General features: G+C 35.2%; 1 protein-coding gene across 1 annotated transcript in view; it reads left to right on the top strand.

Annotated features, from left to right (window-relative positions):
• The window catches only part of Focad (focadhesin), a 260449-nt gene that overhangs the window by 134775 nt on the left and 112925 nt on the right, over positions 1–12749 (top strand). The window contains exons 16-18 of the mRNA XM_048783888.1: positions 1793–1843; positions 2757–2840; positions 9530–9656. Of these exons, the coding sequence (XP_048639845.1) occupies positions 1793–1843; positions 2757–2840; positions 9530–9656 (262 nt within the window). The remainder of the gene's footprint in view (positions 1–1792; positions 1844–2756; positions 2841–9529; positions 9657–12749) is intronic.

Here is a 12749-nt window from a genome sequence, read left to right as displayed (position 1 = left end):
CATTATGTTCACCTAAAATGAAGTCCAACCTGTTTACATCCAGCCAATAAGACAATGGCCTCTCTCTATTGTCCTGCACCCTGTGTTCCAGAGAAATGAGGCCACCTGTAATTTTTCTACATGCTTCCAAACTTTTTCTTTTCTTTTGTTCATGTTGTTCCCTGTGTCCAGACTTCCTGTGTCATTTCTAATTTTAAAGTCTGTTTTAGGAAATAAAGAATGGTTTTCACTCATCCCAATCTTTTAATATTTTTCTCTAAGCATAAGCCTATTACTTCTAAAGTTCTTTATGTATAGTGTTATAAGAACTTTTTTCTGCTACAGAGATATATTTACATATATTCTTTTCTGCCTCAGAATTATGAGTCCATGATTCAATTATAGCATATTTTATGAATTGGTTTGCACAATACTTGGTATTTTTATTCATAGAGAGTACATTTATTAAAATAATACTAGGCTTTAGAGATACTAGCATATAATGATAGATACTATTTTTGAATTCCTATTAAATTTCCGGAACTCTTCTAGTTACTTTATACCAATTAGTTCTAAGACCTCATAGGAACATATTATTTTATTTTATAGCTAAAGAAACTAAGGCTTTGGAAGGCCTATTAGGTATTAAATAATATTTTTTTGAGTATCTGCCATGCACCAGGCAAGTACCTTAACTAACATAGTAGTTACCAAGTGAAAACTGGTGCCCAAATCCAGGACTTTCTAGCTCGATAGGTTATATTTTCCATTATAGATGTTATTTTAGAAGCTCAAAGGTTGGCAAAGAGATGGAAGTGACCAATGATAATTATAATAACATTTGATGGGTACAGTTAATCAAAGGGCAATGAAAATATGGAGGAAATGAGAGACATCATTTAGGAGGACTCTAAGGTAACCTCAATTTGTTGGTGCCAATAGGCTGGGATCTTGAAGAATTAATATATAATGCTACTTCCAGTTGAAGTTCAGGGAATAGAATATGCAAAGACAAGGAGATAGAGGAGACCCATTAATGATTTTGAAGGGCAAGACATTAGATCTTACTGAAATGAAGAAGACGTTGAATATTGGAAGATTGATTTTTATGTTGAACCAATTATTTATTATTTGTCATTATTAAGAGACTACTCTGAGCGCTCTGGTCTAAATCTTTGAAATAAAAAAAGACATGGTATGTAAAAAATATTTGTTCATGTTGTTTGGACACAATATATTTACCATTGTTTGGGACACATTATTTTGATTATATATATATAAAATCTTTTCATCACCATTCTGAACTGTGAGGCAAGAGTTTTGTCTGATTCACAATTATACTATGACAACATTACAAGAAAATGAAGGGGGAAAAAAAAAAGTCATTGCTCTAAGGAATATACATCCTCCTAAGGTGTTAATCATACCAGATGCTAACGTGTGCCACATGCCTTATGGCTTTTGGAGAAAGATAAACTTTCTCCTAGATAGGGCATTAGGAACAGTGGCGTGAAATAGTGACATTTTTATTAGGATTTGAGGGGCCAGTGAGAAATGGTTAGGTTGTAGATTTAATAATCTTAAAATCTCACTGTGTTTAATTTATCTAAGTTTAGGTGATAGGTCTGTTTCTGAGTATATTCATTTTATGAATGATACTCATTCATTTCATTTTATGAATGACAGGTTGAGTCAGTTAATGATGATGTAATTTAAAAAGTGATTTAATTTCCATCATTTGCTACTTCAGATTGCTTATTCTCAGTTTTATCTTGTCTTTAATTTTTTTTCTTTGTGTTTTCTAATTTTTCAGAATTTCAAAGTTCAAGTCCTTAGTTTCCTCTGGACTCACACACAAAACAAGGTACTGTCAAGGGTGTCAGTGAATCAGAACAAAGCTGGGGCAAGAATCATGAAATAAGGCTCTTAGAATGAGAAATATGAGTAACTCTTTTGAAATGATGACTTCTTGGTTAAAAAAGTGTTAATATGTTTAGATTTTAAAACGTTCTTAATTTATACCGCTAATATATCTTCATCGAAAAGCATATTTAATTTCTTTAATCCAACAATTGAAGAGAGATTGTTAACATTCTCTCATATTTTTATGTGATCTTTTTCATTTCCTGCCTTGCCCCTCCCCCACCAACAAGCATTCCAAACAAAAAGTTCAGTTCTGTTTTTTTGTATCATTTCCAGTCTGGAGTATAAAGAACAGGGTGTTGGTGATGTCACATCTGACTCATGGGTGAATGAGCTTAGATTCCAAAAGGCCCCCTTGCCCTGTTAGTAGGTGGAGAGCCAGAACCCAAACACCAAACCCAAATTCTAAACCCTCATACTCTTTCCGCTAAACCACACTATTTCATGGGGACCTGAGCAATTATGAGTTGCTTTATGGTTAGTGCCCAAGTTAGGATAAAAGTATAGTGTTTCTGACCCTTTTGTCCAATGCTCTTTTCTATTTTTATTTGGAACAGATACTCCAGAAAAATGTTTGGCGCTGATAATTTTTTCCAGTTGTCCTTACTTCCCTCTTCAGGCCTTTCCACTCCACAGTATTTTCTTTTGAAATGAGGATAGATTTTCTTGGGTTCTCTTCTGAAGTTGCAAGTAAATGTCCTTTTGGCCTAGGCAAGGCTTGAGTACTCTTTCTAACGCATTGACTCTAGAACCTTGGGGTTGGTGAGGGAAAATTTTCTTTCTCTCTCTGGATCTAATGTTTAATACATGTTATTTTTTATTTGTTTGTTTTGTTGTTCCTTCACCCTCTCTAGGACCCAATTGTAGCAAATGCTGCATACAAGTCTCTGTCCCACTTTAGTGCAGGAGAACACACCATTCTTCATCTGCCTGAAAAGGTATGCATTTCTGCTTTGTCACTAACATCTCCCGATGACTTTGCTGGGTTTTACCACTTTATTTTAGTCCTTTTCTTAGGAGATTCTTACCTGATGAATGATTGTATAACTAGACATATTGTCAATATGTAAGAATTCACATTGTATATTTGCGTCATCTGTTTAAGACTGTAGAGGTCTTATGCTTCCAGATAATGAATTTAAAACTCTGAAGTAGATGAAAGACAGCTGTGGTGCACATGAAGTTGTTTTAAGGTGACTGGAGGTATGCTTGGTTCAGATGATGGGTGCCATTGTAGAAACCACCTTGCTGTCAAGTCAGTGTGCCAATTTGAACTTCAAATCCAGGCATGGGCTGTGGTAGATGAAGATTTTCTACCACTTCTATAGCCAAAGATCTTTATTTGTGATAAATAACATATACCATATGAAAAAATCTGCTATTTATTAATATACTGTGAAATTATGTATAGCTTAGCCCTAGAGAGTTGGATGAAGATAGTATCTTGAGGTTTAACACATAGTATGGCATTATTTTAGTTTTAAAAATAAGCTTATTATCTTAGTTTTGAACTAAACAATACAATCCTTTTTCTGGTATCTATCTAATATAACCAGTTTAAAATGATTAGATCCTGTTAAGGAGTTCAATATCTGATTTCATATTTAGTGCCATGATAAGTTCAAATGTATTTGGGTGTTTATTGAATCACTTTAGGGTATAAAGCAGATGTTGTGTTACACGAAGTTACATATAATGTTAACCAGAAACTATCCTGGAGGTCAAATGGCAAGCAGATTTGGTGTAATTTGTTGGCATCCTTAGGCATTAAAATGGGTTTGGCTTTTTCTTCAGGATTGAGTTTCTACAGCGATTGGATGCCAGTAAGAACCTGGCACTCTTTTGTTTACTGAACTGAATTGGAGCCACCATATGAAGAGAACTAAAAATAGGTTCTTGTAAAACAAATCCTAAATAAGGCAGGATTTTCTATACTATTAAGGACTCATAAAGACAAATTAGATGGCTTGTCATGCAGTGTTTACAAATGGGAAGGCTTAAGTAAAGGTGTTTTATAACGCATATAATTTAAAAAGATGGGACTTCAAGCTGTACTATGGTGACTACAAATACCCACAGCTGCTTGAAAAAGGAAAAAAAAGCAATGTGAAACTGATGTGTAAATGCCTACCAAAAGTGTAGCGATAGCATCTGGAGAGAGATCGTTTTAATTTTTTTTTAAATAAGCAATTGCTCATTTAGATCACAGCATAAACATTTATTTTTAGCAATTATTCTTGAAATATTCCTGCTGGAGCAATAGCTTTTATTAAACAATTCCCATGTACTGTTGATTGTTTATTCTCCCCTACTTTGTGATGTTAGGATGACATTCAGTTTCTGATTGTTGGAATTTGTACTCAGTTAAATGCTATACTGTGTCAAATAGTAGCTACTTTCTTACTCAAACTCTTCTATATCCTTTAATCCCTGAATAGCTATAAATAGTTCTTTATATCTTCCAACATAAATAGTATGTTTGGTCCAGAAGATGAGTGCCACTGTTGAAACCACCTTGCTGTCAAGTCAGCACACTATCTTGAATTTGATGTTTGTTATTTATCACAAATAAAGATCTTAGGCTACACAGGTGGTAGAAAATCTTTGTCTACCACAGACCATGCCTGAATTTGAAGTTCAAGATGGTGTGCTGATTTGGCAGCAAGGTGGTTTCTATAGTGGTACCCATCTTCTGAACCAAGCATAATATTTATGCTGGAAGGTATAAGCACGCACATCTGTTTGGGCTTCCACTATCAGAATGCAAAGAGTGGTAAAGCAGTGCTATACAGCTTACTCTTTTGTGGCTATGTTTCTCGACCTTTTTTCTGTCTTAATCCTCTTTTGGGATATATTCTTCTTCCAAAAGTAGCAGTGGCTCACCATGTGAAGAGTCTCAACTGAGGTTGTGAGGAGGTGGTGTAAGTGATTGGAAAGTCTTTCCTCACTTTGATTTCCCAGCCTCTCATACAGAGGATCTGTCTCCTCACCAAAAATCATCACTTGCAAGACTGCGTCATGTATTCTTCCTTTTATCTATTATTTTCAGTTTGGTTCTTTAAATACCTGAAGACTAAAAGTCAGAAATTGTTCAATGGGTTCATATCCAAACAAGTCCCCCAAAGGCTAAGGATATAACTATTTTGTAAATGATAGCAGTGATGTGCAACAGGCTCATTTTCATTAAAAGTATTTTCCAATGTTTGCAAAGCCCCTGCTAGGTAGGCACTTCTATCATGTGAAAACCAAGATTCTTCTTTGTTATCAAAGATTACTTATTCTGCACCAAGGGCAACTGTGTTACTCATAAGACTTAAAATCCCTGTATACTTTTCCAGTGAAATTATATCCACATTCTGTCTTTCTGCTTGTGGAAACATGTAAAATGAACTTTGAGCCCACAATTAATTCTAAGTAGAATTAATTAAAAATAATAATAATAATTATCAGCTACTTTGATAAGTACTATTTTCCTTTAAATTTACTCAACAAGTCTTTCTTGTTAATTGGTGGAAATCAATTTGTAGTATATGACTTGTTGAAAGTTAACAGGTAGAATAGAAGGAATGAGAAGAGTGTCAGACATCAGAAGGAAAATGTAGGGCTGAATGAAACAGTTCATCTAAAGCAAGATGGACAATGTCCAGTGGATAGTAGAGCTGAATGAGATCCCATGTGAGCTGGTACCACATCCATTAACTCATCTTTCTTGTCACTGACTTGTTATTAGGACACTCTGTGGAACTAGAGGTGATGAATACCCAACATTTGCATCAGTTTAATGATGATTTGTTGGACATCTACTGTTAGACCCTGTTTTGTGAGCTGGGGATTTTGAATGGATGCATGTATTTTGTTATTACTGGTACCTTTGTACCACTTAAAATGCAGATCAAAAGTTGGTTCCACAATTTGGGGGGACTTTTTTGAGGACTCATTGATTCTAATGTTGAAAAAAATGACAAGAATGATTTTTCCCTTTTAGTTGTATTTTTTCTATTTTCCAAAGCTCTTTACTGATCTGCCCTGCCTTAGATCAAAAGGCCCTCTCAAAGGGGGAAAAAATAAAACAAGTACGTAGAGTTGCTTTTCTGGTAAAAGAGTTAGAAATGGATATGTGTTCAGGTAGAAGATATTGATTCCCTTCTCTGATTCAAACTCATTAAAAATCTTCAGCTATTTAAAAATTAAACTTTTTATTATAGAGGTCTTAAGATAGATTATTTTGTTGATTTCTGGAGTTAATTTTAGAAGTAATATAAAAGAACTCATTATGCATCTAGGGTTGGTATAAATATGGCGTAACCCGTTTGGCTTTGATTTAAGTGAATGTCACTGCATTCATCAGAAGCTGTTTCTCTTTTTAACTGAATTTATGCAGATACTTGACATGTTCCAAATTAAAATCCTCTGTTTATGCACAGACTCTGGGATATTCATAGGTTATACACACAGAAAGGTGGTTGAAAGGTTATCTGGCTTGGAACTTGGAGGGGAAGGCATTTTGTAGGCTAAGCTTTCCAGTATTCAATTTGAAGCAGATTTGAAAAGTAATTTGTCAGCTTATATTTTTGGCTTTCCATTTAAGTTTTTTCAACACAGCTTAGCTATAATTGGAAGGGCTTTGTTGTTGTTGCATGTGTGTTTTAAATGGATATGCAGTTGTTCCAGGGTGTTTTAGCAGCTGATGGAATCCAGTTGCCAAAATTTTATGACTTCAACAGGTATTCTTTCATAAGACTTATTTTGATTCTTGCTAGCTATACTCACATTGAGCTTATTCAATTGTTGCACACAAACCAGTGGAGAATACTGGTGTTTGCATAGGGAAGCTGAAACAAATAATTCTTTAAAAAGTGAGAAGAGAAGGAGGGAAATGGAATGGAATGGAGGTCCAACAAATAATAAGTGCTAATTTGTCCAAGAGAATCAGCTCACCTTTGAAGAAAAAAATAATGAATGTGTGATCATATCAGCCAGGTGCGGCAACCCACACCTATAATCCCAGTGGCTCAGGAGGCTGAGGCAGGAGGATCGTGAGTTCAAAGACATCCTCAGCAATTTAGTGAGGTGCTAAGCAACTCACTCTAATCCGTCTCTAAATAAAATACAAAATAGGGCTGGGGATGTGGCTCAGTGGTTGAGTACCCCTGAGTTCAATCCCTGGTACCCCCTTTCTCCCCCCAAAAAGAAGGAAAATAGTGTGATCATATCATTATAAAAACATGGAGTTTATTATCTGCATTTAAATGATTGTACAGCTGTACTTTCTTTGTAATAATTTATGCGTATCCAAGATGTAGACATATGCTTTTCATTGCACAGCAGATACATTAATATAGGCATCCAGTTGCTTGAATAGGAAATTGGATAAATTGGATGGGTAGATCAGTTTTCTTTATTCTCTTCATGGTAGCTCTTTTTTTTTTTTTTTTAATTTTCGTGGTAGCTCTTTCTCTTGTGTCTCTTAGAAATATTGATGGCCTGAATACTGTTTGGGTTGACTAAGCAGAAGGACTGGATAGGTTAAAGTATGTTCAACAGTGATATCCCTTTTACAGCAAATAATTCTGAAAACATTTGGTCCTTCAGCATTCTTTCTACACAGGTTCATAACAATTCCCTCTGGTGGAGGTGGTGGCAAAGCCTGTGTGGTTCATCTTCCTCCTCCTCTCTCCCTGCCTCCTTCCTTTCTTTATAGACAGGTTTACTAACATATAATTCACACACCATACAGACACTCATTTAAACTGTACAATTCTGTGTTTTAATATACTTAAAGAACTGGGCATCTAATCACAGACCAAGCACATTTTAATTTTAGAACCCTTTTCTCCCTAAGAGAAACTCTATTAGTAGTCAATCCACACTACCCCCTTTCCCCAACCCTCAAACCTAAGCAACATTTGCTTTGCCTTCTGTCTCTATAAGATTGTCTATTCTGGTCCTTCTGATACATACAAGATACACTCTTTTGTGGCTGATTTCCTTCAAAGTTCTTTTATGTGTAGCATGTATCTATATTTTACTCCTTTTTATGACTGAATTATATTCCCTTGTATGGATATGCCACATTTTGTCTATATATTCATTAATTGATGAACCATTGGGTTTGTTTCCATTTTGGAGCTCTTATGAATAATACTGCTATGAACTTTTATATGCAAATTTTTATGTGATTATGTTTTGATTTCTCTTGGTTATAGACCTAGAAGTGGAATTGCTGGGCCACACAGGGATTCTGTTTTCCTGAAGAACTATGGTTTGATAAAAAGGGTGTGAGGCTGAGGGGCACAGAAACAACTCCTTTCTTCAGGATGTTTTAGATCACTTTAGTTATCTCTAAGATAACTCTTGATCATAGTAAACCTAGAAAATTCTAATATATATGCAGATGAGAAACACTTGGGAAACCCTAATTGTTAGAACCAAAAGGTTTCCAAACCTGCCAGTTTCTCTCTGGTATGCAGTGTTGTCAGTGAACGTCTTCATATGTGATATTATCTCTTTAGGTGTAGCCGGTTCAATATTGAGTCTTGTCTTGGAAAGTACTCAGGTGGTCAAGTTGCTTTCACTCTAGTGAAGAGAATGCTAGTTATGGTTGAAAGGCTTCATTGGAGTTCAGATTATTATACTTAGGAGAAGCATTTCCTCTCGTTTTTCCTCTATCCCTCTGCAAGAATCCTGACTCAGTGCAGTTCCTAAATGAAACAGTGCTTTGGGGACCTATGAAGAAGGCAGTCTGCAGGAATTGTTAATTATTTCTAAAAATAACTCCGGGAGACAGGCTAATGGTAATGACTGGGTTCTGGAACTTTATGGTTATAGCAACCACTTTTATATATTTTGATTTCCTCCCCTAATGCTTAATTATCTCCATGTGGGCATTATGATGGTATGTCATTGAAAGTATTAAAAATTTAATTAATTGCTTAACAGTTATATCTTGTGGAAACTATGATAGTGGCAATCTTTTTACATTTTTTTATTTTTGGTTCACACAAACCTAACTAATCACAGAGCAACCACAAAATCTTCAAAATGCAAATTAGATACCATAAAGTATAGCTACCAATTACAGATTTTACTGTTTTTATATTCTGTAGCAACAAACTGCCAAGTCTTAAAAAAAAAAAAAAAAAGTCAACTGAATCCTTTTGTCGTTCCCTGATCTTTGCTATATCTCTACTGGAATATTGTACGTTTTTTCGTACAAGTATAGCTAGAGCCACAAAATTTAAAAAAAGTATTCAGACAAGGCAAATACTTAATTGTAAGCCATAAAAGTTCAATATATTGGATATGTTAGTGTTTGCATTTTATTTTTGGATGATGTAGAATTTCCCTCATTTTCTGCAATAATCATTGCTTATGCTGGCTTATGGTGATTTTCTCCTTTTATTACTGTTAGTTCTTTAAATGGGTCTGAGATTGTATTAGATAAGGCAACTGGAATTTACTATTCAATTAAGAACATAAATAGATTGTTAAGAAATTATTTTTAATGGCCTTTTGACATTATAGAGTGATAAAATCTAACAATTTAAAATTTTTGACAGGTACAAAAAACACAAATATTTCCATAATTTACTTCATATCATCTTCTCTATAATATTTTTCATTTCAGATAAGACCAGAAATCCCTATTCCTGATGAGGTGGATGAAGATGAAGATGAGGAGGATGTGGATCTTTCGGTTCCTGGTCCTTGCTATTTGAAATTGTTGTCACTCACTCCTCCTTTGGTTTTACCAGGTGACTCCTGTTTGGTTGCATGGAAGCTAGCATGTTTCAGTGATTTTACCATCTGATTTATTTTTTGTTGTTGTTGTGATATGTTTATACTGTAGTTTAATTTAACTTGAGGTATTTCCTTTCTAATTGAAATGCTAGGTGCCCACATCTCTCCTATGTAGACTACTTTAAGTAGTGCCGTGTTCAAAACACACCCAAAACCACTGGACTTGAGTACAATTGAACTGGAAAACTAGTTTAAACAATTGGTCTCACTGACAATTAAAATTCATTTTCAAAGCTAAATTTATTCTCTAAGACAAATTTGTTGTGGGACTTTAGGTCACTGGTTTAACTAATGCCTCTTTGTTAATATGTTAAAGTGAAAAGATCCTTAGATTATAGACTCGTTGTGTAGTTTCATCATTATAAGTTTATTCTTTGTATTAAGTAATCCAAAGATATTATAGATGTTTGAGAGCCATGAATTATTGCTTTTAAAAATGGTTCAAATTGTATGGGCATTCGACTTTTTATAAAAGCTTATAGGACTTTGGCTTTTAAAAAAGTATTCCAGTGCATACATGTGATAGTCAATTATTCTATGTGGATGTCATATTTAGAAATATTCATATGCCTCATTACTATGTCTAACGTAGGAAACCATAGGTGGTCCCATCTGAGAAATTTGTTTGCTTGTGAACTATAGTTGGGATTTTACCTTATTATAAATTTTATTTTCTGATTATTAAAAAAAATTAAAAATTCCCCAAGTAAATAGTGATTAGTAACTTTTCAGTATTAGTTATATTTTACTCTTTGCTCTAATTCTACTTTTGAAGTTTAATTTAATGAAAACCATCATCACACTAGCCTAGCCTAAGTTTCTTTTCTTGGTTTCTTCCTCATGGAGATTCCTGAGATATTGTGCGAAATAAATTATTTATTTCTAGACTAAACTCCTGACCCTGCCTTCTTTTCACAGAGAAAAATTGAATGGTACAGCTCACACAGAGATTTCACTGATGTTTAAAACAAGCCTTAAAGACTTGCTCACTGTTTTCTTCCCCCCCCCCCCCACTTTCTACCTCAGAGCTCTTCAGAATCTAGAACCTCCCCTTAACACAAGCCTTGTCATCTAGAGTTCTTCTTGTACCTAAGAAAACCTTGGGGCCAGAAGTCCTTTTGGGCTTTTTAAATGACTTTTTTCCCTCTTACATGCATTCCCCATTCCAGCCCTGTGGCACTAGGAGAACCTGGTGGATTGAGAAACAGGTGGGATTGTGAAGTTGTGCAGTTGTGTCTGTCCTCCCAGTGCATACAGTGCTATGGTGGCCTTTGGCTCTTCTGTGGAGTCTGTTTGATGGCTACCAGTGCCTTTCCCCAAGAAGGGGAGGGATCAAGATCAACAACTGTGGTTGTTTTGAGAAAATTCAGTTAGCTGGGTAGTCCAGATGCCAGCTATGTCTGGCAAACCATCACCATGGAGAAAGTTTTCCATTTTTCCCTTTTCCTCATTACTAGAGAACTAAAATACCAGGACAAAGGTACCATCCTTAGGAATGTAGACCACAGAATAAAGGATGGATGATATATGATGTCACCAGGTGCTGCAGGTAGAAAAGTGGATTGCATTGAGATTCAGTGAATCCTGGCCCTTTTCTCCTCTTGATCCCATTCAAATAAACACAAAAGCAGTTGCAAAGTACATCTAGTAATTTGCTTGATTTTATGTTGTTATTATTGACTTTAAAAAATGTCCTATTTAAAAATAATTTTAGATGTTAAGAAGTTGTAAGTAGTTGAGAGAGTTCCTGTGTGCCTTTTACTCGGCTGCTCTTATGATAACTTCTCACATAACACTAATGTGTTGCTAAAACCATGAAATTGACATTGGTACAATATTATTAACTGTATTATAGACCTATTTGGAGCTTACTACTTATTTTCATTATGTAGAGTTTTTGGATTAGCTTTTTTCACTCAAGGTAGTATACTTGAGATCCTTCCAAGTAGTTGCCTGTATTAGTTGGCTTTATTTTTCTTTGTTTGTAATTAGTAAGTGGTACTCCATTGTGTGGATATACTACAGTTTATTAGTTTTTGAAGGCCATTTGGGTTGTTTAAAAAAATTGTGTGACATCCTATAGATTTTCAGCCTCTTTTCAGATTCTCACCTGGTCCACTGTAAGGAGGAAACCAGGGCAAGACTCTAAGACAATGGAAAAAATCCTAGTTGCTAGCTAGGGAAATAGGGTGTTCTGTGTGTTAGCTCCATTCAGTCTCCTGGCATCTCAACGTTATTTAAAATGTTTTTTTTTTTTTTTTGGGGGGGGGGGATGGAGTTATTTGAAAATGTCTAAAATGCTGTGGAGTTTGGTAGATAGACAAGTATCCATTGCTGGCTTAATCTATTTGCAGACATGTACCTGTTCCTTGACATGTGTGCTTATCCCTTTTGTTGGAATCCAATCATTATTGAGAAAGCACATAGTTACTTTGTTACCATCATGCCACTATCTTCACAAACAAATGATTCATAGACACATTCTGAAAGTCCATACTTAGCTTGAAGTAGTTATACCTATGCCTTAGTATGCAGGAATTGGGGTCTTTGGTCTGCAATTGGAATTTGGACATCAGGGCCTTCGGGAGAGATGCAGACTATAGCAACTACTGGAAGGTGTCTGGGGGATGCATTCCCTGACCTCACTTTGTTTTTATCTCTGATCTCCTGCTATTGTCTCTTACTAGTTGAAGCCAACAAAAATCAGAGAACAAGGGAGCATGCTGATGTGTTTCTTAAGAGTTGTTATTATTTTTTTGTTGTTGTTTTTTTCCTTTAATTTTTATTGTTGGTTGTTCAAAACACTACATAGTTCTTGACATATCATATTTCACACTTTGATTCAAGTGGGTTATGAACTCCCATTTTTACCCCGTATACAGATTGCAGCATCACATCGGTTACACATCCACTGTTTTACATATTGCTATACTAGTGTCTATTGTATTCTGCTGCCTTTCCTATCCTCTACTATCCCCAATCCCCACCCCTCCCATCTTCTCTCTCTACCCCATCTACTGTAATTCATTTCTCCCCCTTGTTTTTTT

This window comes from Marmota marmota, unplaced genomic scaffold (assembly GCF_001458135.2).
Source record: "Marmota marmota marmota unplaced genomic scaffold, marMar, whole genome shotgun sequence".
In the NCBI taxonomy this organism is placed as follows: domain Eukaryota; kingdom Metazoa; phylum Chordata; class Mammalia; order Rodentia; family Sciuridae; genus Marmota; species Marmota marmota.
Note: the sequence above shows the minus strand (reverse complement) of the source record. Positions and strands in the feature narration are given on the sequence as shown.